Below are 27,250 nucleotides of genomic sequence, written 5' to 3' on the forward strand. Positions count from 1 at the left end.
AGCTTTTAATGCAATCTACCACTCTTAGGCATTAAAAGGATAGTTGGAAGTTCCTGCCTTGATAGACTTGATCTGATATCACTGAAAAGAAGAGCTTGTTGAAATTCTCAATGGAAAAACAACAAAAAGATCATTTTTCCTAGGCTATTTCTTAAATTCCTTAAGCAAGCCTAACAAATGTTTATTCTAAATATATGTTACAATTTTAGGTACGTCAATAAAAAGCTATTACTTGTATAGCTTGAGTAAGGGGTATTTTTTATTTATTAAAACTTTGTAATCAAAGCAACTGTATAGTTTCTCTTTAATAATTAAGTAGATCTGATTAATTATTCAGCACCCAATCTACCTTGGATTTATAAACACTGGTTTTGTATGTCAGTTATTCTTTTTTCAGAACTGCAAAATATTTTGTTCATTTGACAATTCTTTTGACAAGTTTAAATTCTTGTTAAAATCATAATGTTAATTCCATAAAATGAAAGCACTCAACTTCGTGGTAAACATAGTAGGAGAACAAAATGATAGTTTAGCAAATTCAGAATTAATACAAACAACTAATTTTAGTAAATTCAACTTCTGATTTTATGAACTTTTTAGAAAAAATTACTAACAAAATTATCCAATTAGCTGGCTTCTAGATTGCTCAGTTACTGATATGTGTTTATATATTAAAATTTATGAAGTTATTAGGCCCAAAGATTCATAAAAGTATGTTTATTCCTAAGCATTAAAGAATTAAATGTATATATTATAGAACAACAGTTCTCACCATTGACTGAATTTAAGAAATGTTTATTGATAGAATCACAAATAGACACATTCAAAAACACGTAACATATGTTTAGGGAATTCAATTAACTGGAATATGTCAATATCAGATTTTAACACAGATTGAAAGAAAAATCCTTATATTGTGATGGGTTAATAGCATAGTGAAAATCTGTTGTAGAATAAATATTTTTAAAAGCCAGTTGTGTTCAGTATTTAATCAGATGTTGATATCTGGGAGTGTGCAATCTCTTATTCAAAGGGTGGTAAAATCAATATATCGTTAAGAAAACTAAAATTTTAATGTATACACTATTAAGGGAAAGTTTTTAAATGTTGCTTTAATATGACTTTTTAATTTTTACCAGTTATTTAGTTATTTTGTTTAAAAAATAAAACTAAATCAGAGGAAAACTAGTCTGAGGTAAAAAATTGTAGACCTTTTCAGAAATCTATTTTTTAATTATTAACTCAAACAGTAGTCAACTTAGTTTATTGACAGTAGTGCAGAGCAGCCTTATAAAGAAATAACAATATTTAGAAATACTTTCCTCATTTTTATTTTGAATGGATGCTCCTAAATATTAAATATATTTTCAATATTGCTTTCATAAAATAAACTTGCAAAACCTACGAGTTATAGCATCTGAAAAGATAAATCCCATATATTCCTGAGTCATTATAAATTATAACTTAATGGGAATGGAATTTATAAAGAAACACTTCATTTTTTACTTTAAAATTTTTTTAAAAAAATTGTGTGTTTGAACATCATTTAGAGTTGGCAGGAATCAGATGGAACGCTTGTACTGCCTAGGGAAGCATTCTACATTAACTGTACAGGGAATCATGGCAGATATCAATGACACAAATGCAGCTATAGCACATACCTTAGAAAACCTGGTGGAAAGCATGTAAGAGTGCCTGTGATATATGGGTTTCTTTAAATCTATCCTTATCTTTTAAAAAACCCTAAATTGTTTGCAAACATTGCTATTTAACCATTATTGGTAAATAAAATCATTGCAACTTCACAATTCATAGCCACAAACAAATTGCTGAGAAACAAAATGAGCCTGTATTATTGAAGAAAAAAATAGAGTCTCAGCAGTTTTATTTTAGTTCCAACTGCAAAGGTTTAATTTCCTTTTCACACTCACTCCTATTGGTCTGTGGAGACAGTGTAGTGGCTGAAATTGCATCTCTGGGGTCAGACTGTCATGGTGGAATGCTTGCATAGAGAACGTGCCTCAGATTACCTGCAACTGCAGTGTTTCAAAACCTGGCCAGATCGAAAGAATCACTGGGGCTGCTTGTCACATAGAGGCTCCTGAACCAAGACAAATCTACTAAGTTGGAACTCCGGTGCAGAGACCCAGTGATGTGTAGTTTCCCCACACAGCTCAGGTAATCAGACCATTTGGGGAAACCTGGTGTTAATGCAGTCTCACTTGGCACGGCAGCTAACCTGAATTGGAGGCTTCAGTCACCCTACTAATTCCATTCTTTCACACTTTCATTGAATACATAGTACATAGCTTATTCTCTAGTGGGCGCTGGAGAGGTGTGGGTAAACACAGGAGTCCTGCCTAGTTAACAATCTTGTTTGGAGTGCTCTGTGTTGCAATAGAGTTGCAACATCCTTTAAAGCTGTTCCCTTTGATTGTAGGGTAGGGGCACTTTCTTAGTTCCAGCTGCTGTAACAGAATACAGTAGACTGGGTGGTTTATAAACAACAGAAATTTATCAGGGTACCGGCAGATTCCATGTCTGGTGAGAGCCCACTTCCTGGTTCACAGATGGCTGTGTCCCTGTGTGGCAAAACTAGCAAGGGAATACTCTGGGATCTCTTTTGTAAGGTCATTAATCCCATTCATGAGGGCTCTGCCCTCATGACCTAATCACTTCCCAAAGGCCTCCACTTCCAAATACCATTACGTTGGAAATTAAGTTTCCACATAAGAAGTTTTGGGGGGACACAAACATTTAGTCTATAGCATGCACCTTGAAATACCACACTAAACCTGGGAACTCAAGAGGAATCAGTCTTGGAATAGAATCAGAATACATGGTATTGTATTTTATCTGCCTGTGTTCTTCATGAAATTTTTTGTTTGTTTGTTTGTTTTTATGACATTATGGCATATTCATGACACAGTTTCACTTCATTAGTAGCTCTCCCTGCAACTTTGCTTTTATCATTTCATTTTATTCTACTGTTCATCTCTTTTTATAATATACTCAGTGGTTTGATTGCTGAATTATTGTGTGGTCTTTTACAACCTAATTTAAAATAACTGCAAGAGTGGGGTTACGGGAGATAATTTTATTGATGAATTTTATAATTAATTATATATCGACACAGTCCAGTATCATATTTAGGCTAATTATAAAATGTAATTACTAGGATATCCGAGGTGGTTGACTGCTGTCTAAAGCTATCATTTTGAAATACAATTTTCACTTGCTGATTACTATAACCTCCTTTAATTTGTGGATAAATCATTCTCTGTTCTTTCTGTGGAGAAATTGATTTGGAAGCATTCATTATAGAAGTAAGATAATGAAATATCCCACAGTAAAGTCTTTGAAGATAAGATGATTAAAACAACAGTTGATAGACAGTTCAGAAGGTGGTCACACACTTACTTATTTTCATCAGTTAATGCAACTTATGATTTTCCCACTGCTTAACAAGGTTTGACAATTTTAAGGATGGTTTAATCATGAAATGTTTTATTTTCTTTTTAATTTGAACATTCTGGAAGCCTGACAATTCTCAGGTTTCCCTTTGGGAATTTAACCTCTCTTTGTAGTAACTAGTCTATAATCTACTAGCTTTCATTCTGAAAAAAAAAAAAAAAGAAAAGAAAAAAGTGAAATCATAAAAATACAGTAAGTGTTGAGTCAAATATTTAATGTCATTGTCTTTTATAAATAATGAACTCATGATTGGAAATTGTTCTCTTAGTGACAATTTTTTTCTATCGTTAGCAGGTTATGAATGACTATGAATAAAATCAATAAGAATTTACTATACATGTAACTTCTTTTTGATTTCTGCACTTTTTGTGTTTGATCCTAGGAAATACATATCTATAAAATGTGTGTGTCGTGTGTAGTGCCCACCTTCCACCAGGCGTTATCCTTGGGAAGCTAACTTGGGTTTAGTAGGCTGAGCATTGCCATTTAGATTCTTAGGTTAGTTTTGCTGCATTAAGCTCATTTACTGTCCGGAGCAGATGGATGAACAGTGTTAATGTGAATACTAAGCCTTTTCATCCTTTACTTCTGCTTTTGTTACAGAAACCCTTGAAACTCTCATCAGACAAGCAGAAAATTACACCAGTATACTGTTCTGCAACACCTACAGGAACATGGCCTTAGAGGCCGCTGCTTCTGTCCAGGAGTTCTTCATTGATGTAGGGCTCTATTTATTTGGTGCGGATGTTAATCCTGAAGAATTTGTAAACAGATTCTTTGACAGTCTTTTCCCTCTAGTCTACAATCATCTCATTAACCCTGGTGACAGTTCCCTGGAATACTCAGAATGCATCCGGATGGCCCGCCGGGACATTAGTCCATTTGGTAATATTCCCAAAAGGGTACTGGGGCAGATGGGGCGATCGCTGCTGCCCAGTCGTACATTTCTGCAGGCGCTGAATCTGGGCATTGAAGTCATCAATACCACAGACCATCTGCACTTCTCCAAAGAGTGCAGCAGAGCCCTCCTGAGGATGCAGTACTGCCCGCACTGCCAAGGCCTGACTCTCAGTAAGCCTTGCATGGGATACTGCCTCAACGTCGTGCGAGGCTGCTTGGCACACATGGCAGAGCTTAACCCACACTGGCATATGTACATCCTGTCATTGGAAGAGCTGTCAGATGCCATGCATGGGACATACGACATTGAGCACGTGCTGCTGAACTTCCACTTGCTCGTTAATGATGCTGTGGTGCAGGCTCACCTTGACGGACAGAAATTATCGGAACAGGTAAGCAGCCACTCAGTGTTTACTGATTTCTTAGAACTCAGCAATTAGCTATATATTACATAAAGTGTGTGGATTATAAGCATCATGTACTTTAAATTATGGCAGCTTACCAAGCTAATACTTTAGGAAATAGTAGGAGAATGCATGGGTTATCATATTCAATTCTAAATGTATTTTACATCTTACATAAAAATTTTGGTTAGCTAAAATACCAGTTCTTCCTCTAAGTAGAAGTCTTCTTATAGGGTTAGTTCAGTGAGGTAGAGAGGGCTCAGTTTTAAAATCAGGACCAGTATAGACTTGATTCTCTGTCTGCCAGTAATTCTCAAGTCCCTTAGCTTCTCTGAGCCTCAGTTTCCTCACTGAAAAGAAGAAAATAGTAACACATAACTTTCGGAGTATTCTTTTTTGGGAAGATAGGCAATCATGTAGGCATACTACCTAGTATGGTGCCTGGTACTCCAAAAATGGGTAGTTATTGTTGGCATTTCAAAAGTATTCAGCTTTAAAATAGAAAATGCCAGTTATATAGTCATTAAATGAAAACTTGATATCTTAGGTTTCAAAAATGTTTCTTCAGAGACGCTCCAGAATCTGGCACCATCGTGGTGTGATGATTTTTTAAAACATGGTATATATGGCATCACAGTGCTTTCTTCCAGGGAAACTTTAAGAAACAAAATAATCAAATCAAAGGACATAAGAGTTTTCTATTTCACTCACCTTCTGTAGAACCATTTCAAAAAATATTCCCAGCCCCTTTAGTAATAGTTCTCATATCCTATACAGTGAAGTAAGACACACTGTTGCTGTTTATCCTAAATCTTTTGTCCTGAAATAAAATTATACTCTTAGTGCCAACAGAATACATCTCCCCACCCTGGCACTGATTTACTGAATTAATAAACATTCTCATTATTGGCTTTGTAAGTCTGTTCCTTTCATTCATTTCCAATAGAAATTGGATATGAAAATCTTTATGTCCAAGCACATACCCCACCTTTTCTTGCTAACTTCCAAGGTCTTTGCAGTACCTGTGTGAGCCAATATGGTACCTTTATGCAAATTAGAAATGGTGTCATCTTTCGGTGGGTGTCATGCCATGCTGTGGCTCAGCAGGTCCAGCGTGAGCTGGATTTCACTTCTCACTCCTGATTCATTCAACTGGGTATCCTTATGTAGTCAACAAGGCTCCCAACCATATGCAATGGTCCTGGTCTTTTTGCAGTATCTCATTCCTTTAGGGAGATCATACATGCACCAAAACTTTTGCAAGGGGTATAATAAACCAACTCAAAATGAGGTTTATAATAGAATTCTAAGGTTTCGTGTATTTCATAGTTATGAGGAATAAGCATTTAGGTGCAGGAAACAAAACATCAATAATATTGAGTATCTCCAGAAGGAAAACAGGTACAAGAAATCTGAAACCAAGTCTAGATTTGAATTATTATATAATTTCGGACAAGCCATTTAACCTTTCAGGGCCAGAGTTTTCTAATATATATAAGTGAACTGATTTTTAAGATTTTTTTTTTTTTTTTTTTTTTTTTTTGCGGTACGCGGGCCTCTCACTGCTGTGGCCCCTCCCTTTGCGGAGCACAGGCTCCGGACGCGCAGGCTCAGCGGCCATGGCTCACGGGCCCAGCCGCTCCGCGGCATGTGGGATCTTCCCGGACCGGGGCCTGAACCCGTGTACCCTGCATCGGCAGGCGGACTCTCAACCACTGCACCACCAGGGAAGCCCCAGGAGGGCCTTTTTGTATCCTTAAAATTTATCACATAGAAAAATATCTACTTTTTCTATTCCAAAGGCTAAACTAACACAGGTTTGTAGTTAGATAGACATGTTTCAACTCCTGAGTTTCCTACTCATTAGTCATGTGGTCTGAACAAGCTACTAAAACCCTCTGAGTCTGTTTTGTCCTGTGTGAAGAAGGAAGTGATGGTTTAAGTGACACAAGGTGAGGCTCTGACATTCGTAGGTACTTGGAACCTGAGAAGCTTGCTTTATTCTTTCCATATTCTGGGACCAGCCCTGAGCAAACCTCGGTGAAGCAGGTTACTTTAGTGTTATAAATGATTAGAATCATCGTCATGCTTGCGTTCTATAAATAAATTTTTAACAACATTTTTGTCATATGAAGCTCCTTGGTGGATTTTCAAAGAGCATTCTTTCCTTTAAGCAAATAATTCTATTTCATTTAATAAATGGTCCTTAACTATCTTGAAAAACATCAATTATTACTAATAAATTGTAGATTCTTTTCCAAATAAAACAACTGAGACATTCTTTTTAACTTATGGTGACAGAGGAGAAACTAACTTTAAATTCCTTGAAAATTGGCTCATTATATTTATTTCTGCCAACTTCAAAGTGATTTATAAGCTGTTTATCAAGCTTTGATAACCAGTTCACACATCAATGAATTTAATAAATTCAAAATAAATTACTGGTGAGCCAGCAAATAATGACTTTCTCACATTCGCAAAGCAATCTCTGAGATCTAGTACTTTCAAGTCTAGTCCTCAGTAAATACATACAGCTACTTTAAGAAATCCATAGGGGTACCTGATGTATCATACTTCCGTTGGATGAATTTCAACTGGAAAAAAAAATTCTCAGTTTCCTGAGAAAATTATAAATATCTTCTATTTGGTAAACCATTAAAGAAACAAAATCTAATTTATAAGAGAGCATTTCAATTTTATAATCGTTCTGGGGATTAAGACAAAAATCTAATAAAGCATTAACAGAGGCCATCAAAGTATGGAGATTAAAAGCACAGACTCTACTCTCAGACTGGATTTCCCATCTGTCTCTACCACTTACTAGCTGTGAGTTTGGGAACTTGATTATTTAATCTTTCTTGAGTTTCCTCTTCAGTGAAATGGGGCAATAACAAACAGTACCTACATCATAGAGTTCTTGTGAGAATAAAATGAGCTTCAGTTAGTGTCTTATACGTGGTAACTGTTTTAAAGCCTACTAATTATTAGTACATATGTTCTTTATAAATACTTCATTGATTTCTCTGGTGTTTTAAATGCTTTCAATGTGAACACCTCTTTCTTACTGTGGTATAGAATTCAAAAAATATTTTAAATGGGCATTTAACGTAAGTGGGTAATTGTAAAGATGTTCCTTGAAGGAGAAGAAAAAAACTGGAATTTTTATTTATTTAAATTTATTTATTTATTTTATTTTTGGCTGTGTTGGGTCCTCGGTGCTGCGCGTGGGCTTTCTTTTAGTTGTGGTGAGTGAGGGCTAGTCTTCATTGTGGTGCGTGGGCTTCTCATCGCGGTGGCTTCTCTTGTTGCGGAGCACGGGCTCTAGGTGCGCGGACTTCAGTAGTTGTGCGGACTTCAGTAGTTGTGCCTCCCGGGCTCTAGAGTGCAGGCTCAGTAGTTGTGGTGCACGGGCTTACTTGCTCCGCGGCATGTGGGATCTTACCAGACCAGGGCTCGAACCTGTGACACCTGCATTGGCAGGCGGATTCTTAACCATTGCACCACCAGGGAAACCGTAAGACTGGAATTTTTATAAAATATTATTTAGAAGTCTACAATGTGTTTTAATATTAATGGATATTAATTGCTAATTATTTGATAACAGTAATTCCTTTGTGAGGAAATGATTGAATGATTGATTTTTTAGTAGGAAATGATTTAAAGGATTGAATGATTTCTTGGTAGGAAATTATTCATTTTGTAAATAAAAACTTGATATTTTAAAAAATTATATCTGCTATTAATTAAATTTAGATTAGTTTATTAATATTGTTAATAAACAATTAACAATTGTTTATTGTTAGTTATTAATTAGTTGTTATTAATTAATTAGTTAATATAAGTGAATGCTTTAACTTATTAAAGAAACAAGAATGCAGGATCTGGGTTAATTCCAATGTTTCAACCTCTTCTAAATGGAACAAATGTTACCAAGAAACTCAACTGAATGTTGATTCTATACAATTTTAGAAATAAAAAGGTTTTTTCAGCTTTATTGAGATCTAGTTGACAAAATAAAATTCTTCTTTAAATATATGGAAGAATTCAGTAGTGAAACCATCTAGTCCTGGGCTTTACTTTGTCGAGAGGTTTAAAAAAAATTTTTTTTTTAAATTACTGATTAAATCTCCTTATTCATTATTGATGCTGTTCAGATTTTCTATTTTTTAATGTTTCAGTCTTGGCAGGATATATGTTTCTAGGAATTTATCCATTTCTTCTAGGTTATCCAATTTCTTGGCCTATTATTATTCATTGTAGTCTCTTATGATCCTTTGTATTTCTGTAGTGTCAGTTGTAATATCTCCTCTTTCGTTTATAATTTAATTTACTTGAGTCTTCTCTCATTTTTTTCTTACTCTAGCTAAAGATTAGTCCTTTTTCTACCTTTTCAAAAACGAGCTCTCAGTTTTGTTGATATTTTCTATTGTTTTTTTCTGGTCTCTGTTTCATTTATTTCTGCTCTGATCTTTGTTATTTCCTTCCTTCTGGTAATGTTGGGCTTAGTTTGTTCTTCTTTTTCTAGTTCCTTGAGGTATAAAGTTAGGTTGTTTATCTCAGATCTTTCTTTTTCCTTAATGTAGGTGTTTATCAGTATAAACTTTCCTGCTTTTGCTGCATCTCATAAGTTTTGGTGTGCTGTGTTTCCACAGCTGGGAGTTAAGGGTTCCCTCTAGCCTGTGCTACCTGTTTCCATGTGGGTATTTTCTCATTTGCTTGATGTGCAGAGGTTTCTCAGCTAGTTTCTAAAATGGCTCTGTGTATACAATAGCTGTACATTCTATGTATCTTCGGGAAGAGGAAACTTCCTAGGGAAACGAGGAGCCTCCTATAATGGGAATTGCTGCCACAGAAAGTTTCTGTTTTTAAGTCTGTACTGGGTTCCAAAGCATAATTTCCAACAATAAAAGTCCCACTCTGTATTTGTAAATAAAAAATCAGTTTTCCACATCTCTTACCTTTGCACTGTTAGTACAGTTTCAGCTGATTGCATCCCGATTACTTTAGGATAGCTATGTACTTCAATTTCCATACCTTTCAAGATTGAGTTTAAGGTGAACTGTACACACTAATGCACTCTAATTAAACTACATTGTTGTGATAACTAATATTTGATCACTGCTTCTCTACACATCTACATTGATCTGAAACTGTAAAATGAAAGCCTAATAAATTAATTATGTGTTTTTAGGTATCTCAATGATATCTTTATATATAAATTGAAAGGAAAATTAAAATGATAGCCTGGGTTATTTATGGTAAAGCCTAATTTTATTTTATTTCTTCCATAGTGTGGTATATATTTTCCTAAAAATCACTCTGTATTCAATTTTACATAATAGAGACTATGGGACAAATAAGGTTAAGGCAACACATTACTCTCTCAAGTCTGTGTCCTTGAAATTGCCCCTAGTGTGGGAATGGTGGGTGGTATATACATTCCAAAGATGGGGGGTGGGGGCAGGTAAGGAGCCTCTAATCTCCTGGGTCCCGCTCACGTGTCAACTGGCAGTCATGTCCTCTCGATGACCTCTTCCAACAATATACAAAAAGCCAACAATGCATTATTTCTGAAGCAAAGTTTATTTTTTTAGGAGCTTTCATTCACGTATATTTTTGTACTTGGCTAACAGAGAATAAAGGGCTGTGACCAAAGGTTATAAATCAGCTACCTGTGGACAAAGTTTATGAGTAGGTGGGCAAGACTTCATTGAAAATACCTTCATCATGTCATTTGATATATCTTGATGACATCTTCATCAAAATATCATTTTTACCTTTGCCTAATTTTTGTTTAACTGATGGGTTGGGCTAATGTCGAACTTGTAATTATTATATTGTTCAGATGAGCTGGTTCTTTTGAGGAATAAGACTGGAGCTTGACAAGAGAAAAGGGAAAGGCATAAGAATTAAATTAGCAACAATTGAAGGGGGAAGACATAAGCTTCTAGAGCAAAAGTAAAGGCTCAGACAGAATTAAATGAAAGTGGGCTAACTGAAAATAGAAAAATCTATAAGCTAATAGAAAAGAAAAGGAAGATTCATTAGACTATGAGAAGGTCATCCAGTCCAACTCATCATTGTAGACAGAGATCACTTTGAAAGGTTTTCACCCACTTAATTCTGGATACTAAATAGTGACAGGGAGCTTGCTCTTACAGAAATGGTAGCAGTAAAGCATGTAGCAGTAATTAGTGGGTTTTCCTCTCAATGGTAGGCCCATTGAGTTCTTTTCAGATGTGGAATGAGACAGAATTTTCTGACTAGAGTTAAGTCAAAGGGTAATCCTATTGTCCATTGATTTTCTACTCAAACATTATAAAAAATTGAGATATTTCTATAATATTTTCAGCCCCAGCTGGTAAGAATTTTCTTTACATGCCTGATGAGATCCAAATCCTTCATATTTTGGAGACTTGCTCCCTGCACATGTGGATCATGGGAGGAGGGGGTGTCCTCTTTGGCCCTTTGATAACCTCTCTTGAAGTGATTGGCAGTGGTGAGGACCAATCAAGATCCAGGTACCTCATGTATATGTATAACTGATTCACTTTGTTATAAAGCAGAAACTAACACACCATTGTAAAGCAATTATACCCCAATAAAGATGTTAAAAAAAATAATAAAAATAAATAAATAAATAAAAAAAAAAAAAAAAAAAAAAGATCCAGGTACCTCATATGTAAGTCTAAATTTTTTTAGGAACACATTGGATAACAAGCTTGCATAATTTAAGGATAGATATTTTATAAGACTTTAAAAATATTGCATGATTAATTTGTGATTTTACCTTTCTGAGCAAGATTGTGGTATGAATTACTTGAGAATAAGCACTGATAATCATGATTCTTTATTTCTACTCAATTTCCTGGGAAAGAAAAAAAATTATTCAATGTCTTACGAAGCCCTGAAGTCCTATAAAGGGAAAGCTGGACACAGATCTCTGGGAATAATGGTCCATCAGGTTTGTGGACAGCTCTAGTCGTTGGAGAGTTCACCCTTATGGTGAATGAATGTCTGCATCTTCAGTTGTCCTGCCTGGTACTCTAGAATGGAATGCGTTGAAGATAGGGACTCAATCTTGGACATCTTACACATCAGCTATGTGAAAGCTATTACTATGCTCCTTGCCTGATAGCTTCTTCTTTGTAGGCTTTTGACTCCCTTTTTATTCAATTCTTCTTTACATGCTTTCTTGTTAAGATCAAGATTTTAACCACGCAGCTCTGTCTTTCTCTCCTCGAGGACCTGCTGACCTAGGATGGAGTCGGCCACACTGGAGGGAGCTTGGGGGTTGACAACTGGTAGACTTCAGGCATGAACTTTTTCATTCCCTCACCGTCAAAGCCAGATGCTTCTCCTTCCTCAGGGATCTGGAATCTGGAGGATTCCTGATTGTAGTCTCAAGACTCTATCAAATATATTTTTTAGGAAATCGGGAATGGAAGGATAGTTTTCAGAACCTTTAAATTTCTTTCTCAATTTTTGCATCATGTACGCCTCTGTTTTGTTATGTTGTTGAGGTTTCTCTGAGCTAACAGAACTCTTACACCCATAATATGAGCTTGTGTCTTCTGGGAATAAGAAGGTTTTAATAATAACCAGCGATTCTTTTTAATTTTTCTGAAATAATTTTTGCTTGAATTTTTAAAGTGTGTAGCTGTTCATATACATTACTGATGTTTTTGGCTGGTTCGGAACAGCTCTCCTCTACCTTAAATGGTATAAATTCTCTCTAAATTGGATACTGCATAAAAAATTGTTATTTTTCCTTAAGTGCAGCAAGGATGCGATATTTCTGTTGGAGTTTTTGCCTCTCCCTTTTTGCCTGAGTGTTTTCTGAATGCAACAACACTTTCTTGGTTGGAGATTTTTAATGCTTTGATTTTTAATGCAGATAATTTTTAAGTGCATTGATAATTTTAGCTTCTGCATGTAATTTTGTGTACATTTGCTGTCTTTTTCTTTTCTTTGAGAGTTTGTAAACTGGTATTAGCTCAGTCTCATAAGTCAGCAATCTTTTGTCTTCACCAATTAAGAGGTCTCCATTTTCTGATGCCTTTGACATATGCAATTCCACATTTCTACACTTCATGTTGTCCTTCCCCAGAACAGCAGCCCAATATCTCCTCTCTAGCAAGTGTTCATTTAGAGTCTTGATCAGACTCTCTTTATTATTAAAAACTCAATCCAAAGGCAAGGTTTTATGAGAGGTTTTTTTTTTCCTTCTAAATTAATTTTGCCCATTCTTCCCTTCCAGTTTTGAGATTTTATGAAAGCAGCTTTATTCTTCTCTGAAGGTTGGAATTTACCTCCAAAGGCTCTGTTAGTGCTACCTGAAGCTGTCCTCCATTCTTCTGATGGATTTTGAAGGCTTTTTTGGTTGTAACCTTGTTTCGTTTGCTTTGATGTGTTTCCTAAAATATTTAATCTTGCTTATAATGTCAGCCAGCAGCTGAACTTGTAAACATTTAGATTTTTCTCCTTTCTGTGCTTTCTGTAAGTATTTGGCTTAAGCCCAAGAAAAGAGATGTAGCTTCTCAGCTCTTTATTCATGGTCTTCACTTTTCCCATGTCTTAGAGTAAGTTCTCAAGTTTGGCTTCCAGTCTGGGTGATTTAAGGTCTCCAGACTCTTTCCAAAGTAGCTAAATTTCTCAATAATTTGATATTTTTCCTTTAGAAGGACAGACACTCCAGTGGGCAGTTTTTTGTGTCTCCTTTTTGTGTCTCCTTTTGTGCAAAGTTTTAAGCACAAAACCCTCACTGTGACGATAAAAGCCATCATCACTCACAGCATTTCTTGGGGATCTGGGCCTGTGCTAAGCTCCTTGACAGCACTGCCACTGCTGGGCATGGAGTCTCCAAGGATGAGTATCACACAGAGCATCACAGCCATCAGTGGGCTCCCCATGGCCCCCAAGGCCACTGATGACTCAACTCAGGCTGCCACGTTCCTATGGCCATAGCAGATCATACAGCCCTGCGCTGAGAATTCTGCCCAGAATGTCCATGGTGCATAGAAACCAGAGCATTCCTCACTGTAAGTGGTATAAGTGACAAGAAAAACAGTGCCTCTCAAGATGTGCCCCCCACATCTGAACCCACAATATCAGCGGTCACATCACGTGACGCTGGGGTACCGACAAGGCTCCATAGGGCAGAGGGGATGGTCAGCAGCTCCGGCCATACTAGGTGTTTCCTGGCTGCCCCAAGAACTAAGCAGGGAAATGTCTTTCTGTGTCTGTAGTTGTTTATGTTTGGGAAGCTCCATGGTGAAGGGCTGCAGGCCCCCAACAGTGGCCACTGATCCTCTTGTTCTTCAATGAACTTTTCATTCTGTGGCTTTGGAGATCTAACCCAGCCCACGATGATCAGAGAAGACTCTGGCTCTCCGTGTGCCCTTGGTTTGTGTCTGGCTCGCCTTGAGTGTGTAGGGGCCAAGTGTGTGAGTGGCCTTATGATGGGCCCTGCGTAGGGTTTTGACTCATCTCTCTGTTTTCACATTTAACAACTAAAGAAGAAATCATAGGAATTTTCAAAGTCTTCACATTTCAAGAATGTGCAGTCTAACTGTGATCTTTTGTTCCCCTTCCACTTTTCTTCTCTGTCTGAGCCCACAGGGACTGCGTGGACCAGAAGGGTTAGTGGCTGACATCTAACCCTTCTGAGCCCACAGGGACTGCGTGGACCAGAAGGGTTAGTGGCTGACATCTAACCCTTCAGCAGCAGAGACAGGTAGACTCTCCTACCTTTTAAAATTGAGGCTTGCCTTCTCCTTACTCCATTTTCAGCTATCTCTGTGTGTTCATTTGGAGACTAGCATAAGTAGACGGAACCCTCTTGGTGTCAAAATTACGCAAGGGAAATATAAATAGTGATAAAAATAGAAAGCCAGGAAAAGTGCGTGGTAGGGTGTGAGAGAGTCAGTTTTAGGCTACATACTAAATTCATCAATGACCTTGAGCTGTATTTGTCTGTACTATATGAATAGTCTTACTTGAAGAAGATCCCACCTCATTACATCAACCAGTAGTAGAAGCTTGATGCTAGATATCACTGTTGCGCAAGGAACTGTGCATTTCAAGGTGACCTCCAGGTTTTAATATAGGGTTAGGAAACCTTTATCCTCGAACTGGATAGAGAAGGATTCTAAAAAAATCCACCATGTTGTCAAATGATAGGTGGTTATAGCTTCCATCAATAAAGTAGTAAGTATGGGGAAAAATAATCCAAAAAAATGAAAAGAAGGCAAACATTACTCAGTCCTATTTCTGTGTATAAGGACCTTACTATGCCCTGTAGAGTCAGACGTTATTTTACGGAAGATCGATACATTGCAAATAATTTTTGTCCTGTTGAATCACAAGTTATTTTCATCTGATAGAGAAAGAAGCAAACTGGAGAGTTATTGTTTTATTTACCTGAAAAATATTAATCATCTTCTACATCTCATTTTAGAATAATATTCTGGGGTTCCCTCTTTCACTGACTATAACACTGGTATGTACTGTCAAGCAGCTTTACTGGGCTGTTTTTCCCTCATTAAGGAATTGAACAAATATTTCACAACTGCTCGTCATATGTTAGTTTTTCTTTCCTTCTTTCCTTCTTTCCTTCTTTCATTCTTTCCTTCCTTTCTCCCTCCCTCCCTCCCTCCCTCTCTCCCTCCCTCCCTCCCTCCCTCCCTCTCTCTCTCTCTCTGTCTCTCTCTCTTTCTTTCTTTCTTTCTTTCTTCATTGGGTCTTCATTGCTGTGCACAGACTTTCTCTAATTGTGGCGAGCGGGGGCTACTCTTCGTTGCGGTGCGCAGGCTTCTCATTGCGGTGGCTTCTCTTGTTGTGGAGTACTGGCTGTACAGGCCAGTACAGGCTTCAGTAGTCGTGGCACACGGGCTCAGTAGTTGTGGTGCACGGGCTCAGTAGTTGTGGTGCATGGGCTCAGTAGTTGTGGTGCATGGACTTAGTTGCTCCATGGCCTGTGGGATCTTCCTGGACCAGGGCTCAAACCTGTGTCCCCTGCACTGGCAGGCGGATTCTTAACCACTGCACCACTAGGGAAGTCCCCATATGTTAGTTTTAGAGTCACATTTTTTATCTTTTTGAAAATTATACTGTGACCTCTCACATTGAGAAAAAAAGTTTCTAGAAAAGTTATCATAATGGATGGGATTCTTTGGAAGTGACAGGAAATCAAATTCATTTAAACCTTCCTGAGGGGGGGTAATTATTAAGTCACATGACTAAAGGTCAAAAGGTACAGGTAGCTGAAGATCTGACTTGATCTATTTCCTCATGAATGTTATTAACATGCTTCTCTACTTCTCAGTGAAGCTTTAGTCTGTCTTGGCTTGTTTCTCAGGCAGACCATCCCCAAGTGCTAACAAGGTAGGCTATACAATCTCTAGGCTCATTCTTGTGTAGTTTAGCAAGAATAAAAACAGAAATTATTTCCCATGGATCAAAATCGCTTATATGCTTGCTCATTGCTTTGATTTTGAGCCCATTCATCTCTCTGAACTATCTGCTCATACTCTGGCTGGACACCCTTGGGTCATTTTCCCACCCTGGAGCCATATGTGGGGTCAGCTGACTTAAACAGGTCAACAGAGAGTTGGAGTGGGTATTCCCAGAGGATGAATGGAGGGCAGCAGTGAAAACAGAAAACAAAAAAGAAAAATCAAACAGATAAGAAATGAAGTATATGTTATCATAATAAAGGATGAACTTCATACTGAATGTCTTTTAGGAATGTGCCAAATAGTATCGACATACACGTAACCATGAAGTAAGATACAAACATGATGGAAATAGACATTCAAATTAAAGCTAACACATGATGGAAACAGAAAACTAAAAAATGTTAGAACTATTATATAGTTCCAAGAGCACAATGGAACTTCTGGAAGCATTTGTTTTAAAATCAGGAATAAGACATCCCTGTCATGTATTACACTCTCTGAGTTAAATGTTTAAGTGGAGGCACTAATTAATGTAATTAGACAACACATCAATAAAAAGTAACCTAATAAAAATGGGCAAAGGGTTTAAAGAGATGTTCTCCAAAGAAGGTATATAAATGGCTAATAAACATACAAAAACATGTTGTCATCATTAGTCACTAAGGACATGCAAATCAAAATCATAAGGAGGCAGTTACACTTCACACCCCCTAGGATGGCTCTAAGGTAAATGATAGACAATAACAAGTGTTGTTAAGGCTGTGGAGAAATTTGGACACTCACACGTTGCTGGAGGGATTGTCAAATGATGCAGCCACTTTGGAAACCAGTTTGACAGTTCCTCATAATGCTAAACATAGAGTTATCATATGACCCAGCAATTTCATGCCGAAGTATATACCTAAGGGAATTGAATACATATGTTCACAAAAAACTTATATGTGGATATCTGTGGCGGCTTTATGCATAAGAGCCAAAAGGTGGAAATGACCTAAATGTTCACCAACTGATAAATGGATGAATAACATGTTTTACTTTTTAAAACATGTTATTACTTTTTGCTTTTTTTTTTTAACATCTTTATTGGAGTATAATTGCTTTACAATGGTGTGTTAGTTTCTGCTTTATAACAAAGTGAATCAGTTATACATATACATATGTTCCCATGTCTCTTCCCTCTTGCGTCTCCCTCCCACCCCTCTAGGTGGTCACAAAGCACCGAGCTGATCTCCCTGTGCTATGAGGCTGCTTCCCACTAGCTATCTGTTTTACGTTTGGTAGTGTATATATGTCCATGCCACTCTCACTTTGTCACAGCTTACCCTTCCCCCTCCCCATATCCTCAAGTCCATTCTCTAGTAGGTCTGTGTCCTTATTCCTGTCTTACCCCTAGGTTCTTCATGACATTTTTTTCCCTTAAATTCTATATATATGTGTTAGCATACGGTATTTGTCTTTCTCTTTCTGACTTACTTCACTCTGTATGACAGACTCTAGGTCCATCCACCTCATTACAGATAGTTCAATTTCCTTTCTTTTTATGGCTGAGTAATATTCCATTGTATATATGTGCCACATCTTCTTTATCCATTCATCCGATGATGGACACTTAGGTTGTTTCCATCTCCTGGCTATTGTAAATAGAGCTGCAGTGAACATTTTGGTACATGACTCTTTTTGAATTATGGTTTTCTCAGGGTATATGCCCAGAAGTGGGATTGCTGGGTCATCTCGGTGCTTTGTGACCACCTAGAGGGGTGGGAGGGAGGGAGACGCAAGAGGGAAGAGATATGGGAACATATGTATATGTATAACTGATTCACCTTGTTATAAAGCAGAAACTAACACACCATGGTAAAGCAATTATACTCCAATAAAGACGTAAAAAAAAAACAAACAAAAAAATAATGTTGTGTTAGTTTCAGGTGTACAGCAAAGTGACTCAGTTATACATATACATGTATCTATTCCTTTTCCAATTCTTTTCCTATTTAGGTTATTACAGAATACTGAGCAGAGTTCCCTGTGCTGTACCATAGGTGCTTGTTGGTTATTTGTTTTAAATATAGCAGTGGGTACATGTCAATCCCCCAAATCCTTCTTCGCTGTAGCCAAGCTGGAGTTCTCTTCACTCCTGTAGCATACAGTCCTCTCCTCAACTCCTGTCACTTACGTTTTTCTGGAAGTAGGCTCCTTCCCAACCATGCTCCCCAACACCTTGATCTGCCTGATGATAGGGATGCTGCTCATTTTGGTCTCATCTTAGCTGCTACGAACCCTGGGAAGCGTTCCCTGGCCTCTGTAGAAAAGGTTAGGTGACTCTTTATTATGTTCTAGTAATGCCATATCTTTTCCTTTACAGCATTTTGCATACATGCAATTATTTAATTATTCACTGATGTTTTATATTGAATTGTCTGTGCCCAGAGGGCAGAGACTAGCCATTGTGTTCATCACAGTATTTCTAGAGTCTAAGTCTTGATGGACACGTTGAGTTCTTTGATGAATACCTGTTGATCAATGGTAAATCTGGCCTTTCTGCTGCGTTGTTGGGACTGTTGGAATTGTCTCCAAATTGATCTCTCTGCTCCACCTTTGCTTTCTTTGTGTCTACATGAAAAAATCCAGACTCCTTAGCATGGTGTGCAAGGTCCTCTGGGTCACGATAACACCCTTCCTCCTTCCGCAGTTTCATCCTATTTCTCCCGACCTGCCCTCCTTGCATTCATGTTTCAGATTAAAGTACCTCACCCTTTCCCCTCAGCCCCTCGTGGACTGGATTATTCTTCTACTCTGACCACCTTACCAACAAAACTGGAAGCTCCTCTGGAGAATTCACTGGGTCTTTTTCATTTCTTTATCCTCAGTGCCTACTAAAGTGTCTGGCAATATTTATTGACCTGAAATGACCTCCAGACTCCACAGTGGAAACGTCTTGATTAATGCACTGAATTAGATTTAATTTCAAGCATTTATAATTTTTCAATGAATGTTAAATTACTAGCATTTCATATCTCCCGTGAGAGCACAGCAAGGCAATTGTGATAATCTATGATTCTTTAATGAATGCACAAAACGCTTCCATTAAACTTTTATGTAGGTAAATACTTTGGCATCATTAATGTTATATCTGCATTTATCTTAAGCCCAGTCAGAAATCCCATTTATCAAATTAGGCTATTGGAATAAGGGGCAAAGCAAAAATAAAAAACATTAATAACAAATCTTGATAGATATGCCCGTAAGTTACTCCACATACTTCTGTGAGTGAACCTACACCAAGCCCTCCACCTGTAGTTCTCAGTCCAGGACGGCAAACGTCAGGCATTAGGGCATTTCCACTTCACATATTTGTTTGGTGCTAGGACAGCCAGAGCTGCTCAGGGAGCTGGAGCCAGACTAAGGCAGGCTGCCAACCTAGATGCCCTTTAGACCTATTTATTTCTGGTTTACAGAATCCCTCATGGTTCGTATAAGGACATTTTAAAAACTGCTCTCTGCTGTTCACTAGTGTTCTTTTAGATGTTAGCGGTAGACACTGTTTCAAAAAGTGTTGTATGATCTTAAGTTTGGGGGAAATCTATATAAAATATTGATCTCCTGGGGATCATTGCAGGTTATCACCATGCATATTAGTGCATCAAAGGCTCTAATAAATCTTACTGTTTAAGAATATCCGTTAACTAGATTAAGGAGAGCATTTCCAATGTATATTTAACCAAGATGCCATGTTTGCCTGGACAGATACGGAGTTTCTGCTAAAAACCCTTTGGAAAATGCTGATCAGAGGTAAGTTTATGATGTATTTGTGGCTTTGGCCACAAGTAAATTACATTGGAGGGGAGTTGAAGGTAATGTAGCCTAATATCTGGCCAGATAGGTTTAAGTTTAGAGCTAAACTGTTGGCAGATGTGACACTCAGATGGATCCCCTCACATCACGGAAGGGTCACCCTAAAGTTCACCATGGGCTCTGGCAACACAGTCCAGAAAATGAATGCCTTTGAGAACTCTATATGAGTTTGGTTGAACTGTATTCTTTCCAGGTGCAGCAAGGTGAAAATGGAAGACTAGACATTCTCTTGACCTTGTAAAAGTGGTCTATGTCCATGGAGAGACGAGAGTAAACAGGTCTGAGTTAAATACCTTAGCCTGTATGTTAGTCTTCTAACTTTACACTAATCATTTTTATTCAATCCCTTATCTTTATAAACCGACAGTTATCATATTCACAAGGACCATTAGGATGAATTCTCTAGTTCAGAGCATTCAGCAAAAGCAATGTAATACTTCCAGTTTAAAGATATATATTATTGGGACAGCTTGGTTTTCCCTCACTAGCTTGGATGAAGATGTGAATGCTTCATAAATATATTAAAAAATCATAATATATAATGCCAATAGAATGTGATATTTTCATTGCTTGTTTATCAACAAATAATATAATCTATGCAATTAAAATATACATCACAATCATCAATGTCCTTGATAGAGCATTCTTATTTCCACGCTGGGATATATAAAAGTCCCACTGCTAAGTCCCAGCCCAAAAGATAATGCATAGAATCCTTTCACCCCAGTGTTTGGCCTCCTATGACTTTGCTGTTGGTTTTTCCTCAGCATGACCATCTGCTGACTAGCCTTAGAACAAAGGGATATGGGGTGTTTCCTAATATGTTTCTTACAGAACAAGTCATACCCTATTAAGAGACAAAGGACAGTCCTACCTAGAACTTTAATAACCCACCATCTGAGAAGTAAATATTAAGATTAGTGGCAAAAAGAAACCAAATTAATATTACAAGATGGTTAAATGGAAATAAAAGAAAGCACATGCATTCACTTTAATCTACAAGCAAGAGGGGTTTTTTTAAATAAAATTAATTTTATGTTTATGCAAAATTTGAAATAAGTAAGAGAGCAGTGCCCAATTAAAAAATACTCCCTTTAATGCCTAGGTAGTCAGATGTGACCAGGTGATGGTAGTATCCACATCTTCTTTTCAGCATTTTACCTTTTCACCACTTGCTACAGTTCCCAGGATAAAAAGAAGTGTAGTTAACAGTAATGTCTTTTCTCCCTTTCTTTAATCTCACATTCTCTACCACTGATGACTTCATGTTTCTGGGACATAAAAAGTGGTTTATTCCCAGAGTCACTTTGGAGACCCTTGTCACATCAGCCTAGAAATTGATGTCTCAGATTAAATTACCACCTTCTTTGTATATATCCAAGGCAATCTCTGAGCGCCAGACCTCTATACATAGTTTTCTGCTTGACACTTTTTCTCAGAATGGTCCCAAACTGTTCAAAACCCATGAATCCAGAATTGAACTCATCATCTTGTCTCCCAATCCCGATTAGTCTTTGGAATCCCCTGGCTCAGTACATCCACCCAGATACCTAGGAATCGTCCTTGACACTTACCTTCCAGTGCTGAATCCTATTGGTTTCACATCCTAACCATATCTCCAATATGTTTGAATCTCTCCACCATCAGCCATTTGCTTGCATGGGTGATGGCAGGCAAATGTGTCCTAATTAGTCTAATCTCATTCAGTCTCTTTATGTCCCCTACTGCCCCACTCCATCTATAGGGTCACCAGAATAACACTTGAAAAACTTAGCTGCAACCTCCTGTACTCAGGATTTAAAGCGCTATAATTGTAGATCTGACAAATCTCTTTAACATGGTCATCAAGACTCCGTATGTCTGACTTCCAAACGTCTCTCAGTCTTATGCTCTCACCAGCAGCTCCCCTCTGTCCTTGGTTACCTTGGAGTTCTTTTACAGATGTTGACCCCAAAGTCCAATTTCTTGAGACTCTATTGTATTGAAATAAAAGTACTAGTAGTATTCAAAGACATAGTACAGAGATGTTTGTATCAATATTTGCAGCGACATTCTAACCACAGCACTGGAAACAAACAAATATTCGCAATGGTGGACTGTTGAATAAATTAGGATACAGCCACACCAAGGAGGGTTATGCAACCATCACAGATAATGAATTTAAGCTGTATCAATAGACGTGAATGGATTTTTATGTGATATCATGGGATTGAGAAAGTGGAATGAATAGGAATACATATGATCCTATTTTTATTAAGCATTCAATTTTTGCATGGAATATCTTTGTATTTATAAATACATACGTATATGTATGTATGTTTGAATATGTGCAGAGTACATAGGCATGTGAACGTGGAGAATAATAGAAAGGGATGATAAATGATTTGCTTCACCTGTTGATCTGGGAAGGAAAAGATGTGAGTGGCCATAATAAGGGAGAGGGAGTTGGAGAAGCAAACAAAGTAATAGGAAAAATCTATGGCATTTAAAAAAATAGAATGCAGCATTATGATCCCATTTATGACGTATATGAGCGTGTATATGTGTGTGTATCTCTGTGTACACATACTTAAGTTAGAAAGCATAAAACTGGCATTTGTATACAGCTAGTGACTTCTGGTATGTTGATGAAATTTCGGTTGCAAAAGAAAGCTTCGCAGGGATGTATACAATATAATTCTAATTTAGTAAAATCAGACCAAAAAAAGAATAAAATGTGTGTATATCTGCTTGTTTGTAAAATTGAGGAGAATGCTGTAGAAGGTTAGGTCTCAGCCAATTTGCTTTCCTTCCCTTGGGAACAACTGGTTAGGTAGTCTTCCAGACATTTAACGTGCATTTATATGCGTAGATGAATGTAACAACAGAAATACGTGATGTTTTAATTTGAATACCATCAATCGTATCCTATTTTACTTATCATTTTTCAATTTTTTTAAACTCATAGTATGTCCTGATATTTCACTTTTAACCATTGCATAGTTCCCTATGTTATAATATACTATGATTATGTAGTGATAATCATGACAGAATGATGGACATTAATTTCTAATTTTCATCATTAAAAATAAATGCTCTCGGGGCTTCCCTGGTGGCGCAGTGGTTGAGAGTCCGCCTGCTGATGCAGGGGACACGGGTTCGTGCCCCGGTCCGGGAAGATCCCACATGCCGCGGAGTGGCTGGGCCCGTGAGCCATGGCCGCTGAGCCTGCGTGTCCGGAGCCTGTGCTCCACAACGGGAGAGGCCACAACAGTGAGAGGCCCGCGTACCTCAAAAAATAAATAAATAAATGCTCTCTTAAGCATCTTTGTACATGCCTCCTTGTTCTTAAGTGTCATTGTTTCTTTAGGTGAGATATAGTTAAGTAGAATTGCTGGCTGGTAGAAAGTGTAGACTTAAAAACTTAATAAAAACAGCCAGGTCCCCTCCAACAAGAGTTGGAGGTACCGTTTTATACTCATGCTAGCAATGTAAGAGATCATCTTCCCAACACCTTTGCCAATAGCTGATACTGTCCATCTTTAAAATGTCTTCTAGTTGGGTGGATGAAAACTGTATTTTTAATTTCATAGATAAGTGCTAAGGTTATCAGCTTTCATATGACTTCTGCTATTTGCATTTTTTTTCTGTGACTTAGGTATTCATATCCTTTGTCCATTTGCTTTTTTCCATTGGGTCATTTGTCTTTTTAACTTCTCTGAATAATAAGCATTTGTCTCGTAAATATATTGAAATTATTTTCCCAGTCAGCAGTGTTTCTTTCAAGTACCCTTCTAACAATTTTCTAACAGTGCAATTTTTTGACGTCTGAATGTTACGTGGAGTATTAGTTATAGGTGGTCAGTATCTATGAAAAATAAGAAAGGTAGAAAAGCCTGTAATGCCTCAGTGTGGTAAACAGGAAGACACAATGTTATACTTTGAGTACTTTATGGAGGGGGGTATTTAAATTGTCTCCAGAATTATCATTTGACTATTTCCAACAAATAAGGTAGTTGAGAAGAAACTACTAATTTATTTGCATAAATGTGTATTAGCTTTGTTTGGGGGGGCTGAGTGGGGACTTTGATAGCAATTAGGAACAACAGAAAACAACCAAGCAAAATATTTCTCTGCAATACTCTAAGCTGTGGCGGAACAAATCCTATTGAGATGTACAAACCAAATGCTTGCAAGGTTGACAAATAACCTCAAGTTGAGAGCTCAAGGGTGACAATTTCACAAGTGATATTTTAAATGAACCTTGGAAGATGGTAACATTTAGACAAGCAGAAAAGAAGAAAGTTCAAAGACTGAAAAATACAGGGTAACATTAGAGACTATGAGTAATACAGTTTAGCTAAAGCGTATAGTGTTTAAAGTGGAGGAATGCTGGGAAATTTGGAGGTTTTGCTGTAAATTCACTTGAAATGCTTTAGTTTGTACTCATTAGGAAATGGGAGGAACCATCAAAGGCTTTGGGTCAGAGAAGCAATATGGTCAAAACGGTGCTGTAGGAAGATGAATCTGGGAGCCTGGGCAGAAGGATTAGAGAGCTAGGAGAATCGGAGAGAAAGTCAGTAAGGGAAGCTCTTGCATCTACGCAAGGAAGAGCTAACGGAAGCCCATTCTAAGGGGAAAGAATTTCCAATGCAGGGTAGGAGAAGTGAAAATGCAAGAGACCTGATCTGACGAGAGCAGAATAAATAGCCGTTGAACTTTTTAAAAAAAATTTTTATTGGAGTATAGTTGATTTACATTGTTGTGTTAGTTTCAGGTGTACAGCAAAGTGAATCAGTTATACATATACATAGATCCACTCTTTTTTTAAGATTCTTTTCCCATATAGGTCATTACAGTGTACTGAGTAGAGTTCCCTGTGCTATACAGTAGGTGCTTATTAGTAATCTATTTTATATACAGCCTGCGAACATTTAAACCTCTAGCTGATGCCACTTTAAAGCATCTTCAAACATCTTCAGCTTTGAAAAAGTGGGGAAATATGGTCGTGTTGATGTATCTCCTTTTTATTTTTTACCTAATTACATTTAAAAATATTTACTTTCACAATGTAGGATTCTCACTCTCTTTGGTAAAGGAAATGGTCAAGTTTTGATTTTGTCTCTAGGGATATTATTTAGTCTTTCAATGTCCTCTGTTCTTCAACTTGATTTTGAGTTGCTTCTCTTTCCTCCCTCGTGGTTTCTCACCACCTCAATATTGAGGTAGTACTGGCTGGTTGGCCGTCTTTTTGTGGTAGAGCTTAGTAGTTTGTAGAATATTAGACTGTATAACTCAAGGAGTTTTAAATGTCACGAAGCCCAATGATCACAGAAGGAAAAAAATACTTTTTTCTCCAGAGATCATATTGAAAAACGTAACTGAATCAAGCTTTGCTTAGTATAACCAAATTAATATCCACTGTTGAGAATTTTTTCTCATTTCCATCCCCTCAGCCTCAGGGTAGAATTCCTCTCTCTTTTTTCTTTTCTTTCTATCAATGATTCAAGGTTTGTCTAAAACCTTCCCGGGTACCTCTGGTCCCTAGTAATTTTTCTTTGGGCTCCTATACAACTCCCTGCTTATAACATTCTTTTGACACATAGTTTATACCCTATTAAGACATTGTTTATATCATATTGAAGTTAGCTTTATATATTTATCAATTTGTTTCATCATTGGAAACCCTACCTCCCTAATTAGATTATAAACTCCTTGAAGATAAGAAATTAGCAAAATACATTCTAGCTCTAGTTTTTATTGCCCTTATCAATAAAAACTTCCTTCACGCAATGAAAAAAGAAAGAAATCCCTACATTTAGAGATGTTTACAAAATCCCCACAGCTGCACTGTGAATTAAGTATGTATATTTTTCCAGTGTCAGAAGATGAACAGAGCTTATAAGTTATTTGCTTAAAGTCAGATTGTAAATTTTCTCCTAAACCCTGCAATTGCCAATTATGCTAGTACATCAGCATCCTGCTGACCTTCACCAGTGGTGTGGTCAGCCTTCTCAGATGCTCCAAGCTGTCCCAGCCCTCTAACCACTCCCAGGTCATTCAGTATGTGGCTCTGACTCCAGGATCAACTCCATTATGCCTTTCTTCCCAAGTTACATCAGTGACCATTGGAAATTCAAAATGCTTGGATTATCTAAGATCATTAGTCCATGACCCATCTCCCAGGGTAATGGAAATAAAACCAAAAATAAACAAATGGGACCTAATTAAATGTAAAAACATTTGCACAGCAAAGGAAACCCTAAACAAGATGAAAAGACAACCCTCAGAATCGGATAAAATATTTGCAAATGAAGCAACTGACAAGGGATTAATTTCCAAACAGATCATGCAGCTCAATATCAAAAAAACAAACAACCCAATCAAAAAATGGGTGGAAGACCTAAATAGACATTTCTTCAAAGAAGACATACAGATGGCCAACAAACACATGAAAAGATGCTCAACATCACTAATTATTAGAGAAATGCAAATCAAAACTATGATACAATGAGGTATTACCTCACACCAGTCAGAATGGCCATCATCAAAAAATCTACAAACAATAAATGCTGGAGAGGGTGTGGAGAAGAGGGCACCCTCCTACACTGTTGGTGGGAATATAAATTGGTACAGTCACCATGGAGAACAGTATGGAGGTTCCTTACAAAACTAAAAATAGAACTACCATACGACCCAGTAATCCCACTCCTGGGTGTATACCTGGAGAAAACCATAATTCGAAAACACATGCACCCCAGTGTTCATTGCAGCTCTATTTGCAATAGCCAGGACATGGAAGAAACCTAAATGCCCACTGACAGAGGAATGGACAAAGAAGATGTGGTATATATATATATATACACATACACACACAATGGAATATTATTCAGCCATAAAAAGGAACGAAATTGAGCCATTTGCCTAGACGTGGATGGAGTTAGAGACTGTTATACAGAGAGTGAAGTAAGTCAGAAAGAGAAAAACGAATACTGTATAATATCTCTTATATGTGGAATCTAGAAAAATGGTACAGATGAAAACTTATTCGCAAAGCAGAAATAGAGACACAGATGTAGAGAACAAACTTATGGATACCAAGGCGGGGAGAAGGGGTGGGATGAATTGGGAGATTGGGATTGACATGTATACACTACTATGTATAAAATAGGTAACTAACGA

The 27,250-nt window shown here is 37.4% G+C and overlaps 1 protein-coding gene across 4 annotated transcripts in view; it reads left to right on the forward strand.

Annotated features, from left to right (window-relative positions):
* The window catches only part of GPC5 (glypican 5), a 1,392,911-nt gene that overhangs the window by 268,976 nt on the left and 1,096,685 nt on the right, over positions 1-27,250 (forward strand). For all 4 annotated transcript variants that reach the window (XM_060288187.1, XM_030856918.2, XM_060288185.1 and 1 more), the window contains exon 3: positions 4,078-4,766. In XM_060288187.1, coding sequence (XP_060144170.1) covers positions 4,078-4,766 — 689 coding nt within the window. The remainder of the gene's footprint in view (positions 1-4,077; positions 4,767-27,250) is intronic.

The sequence above is a fragment of the Globicephala melas genome, chromosome 18 (genome assembly GCF_963455315.2).
Source record: "Globicephala melas chromosome 18, mGloMel1.2, whole genome shotgun sequence".
Lineage (NCBI taxonomy): Eukaryota > Metazoa > Chordata > Mammalia > Artiodactyla > Delphinidae > Globicephala > Globicephala melas.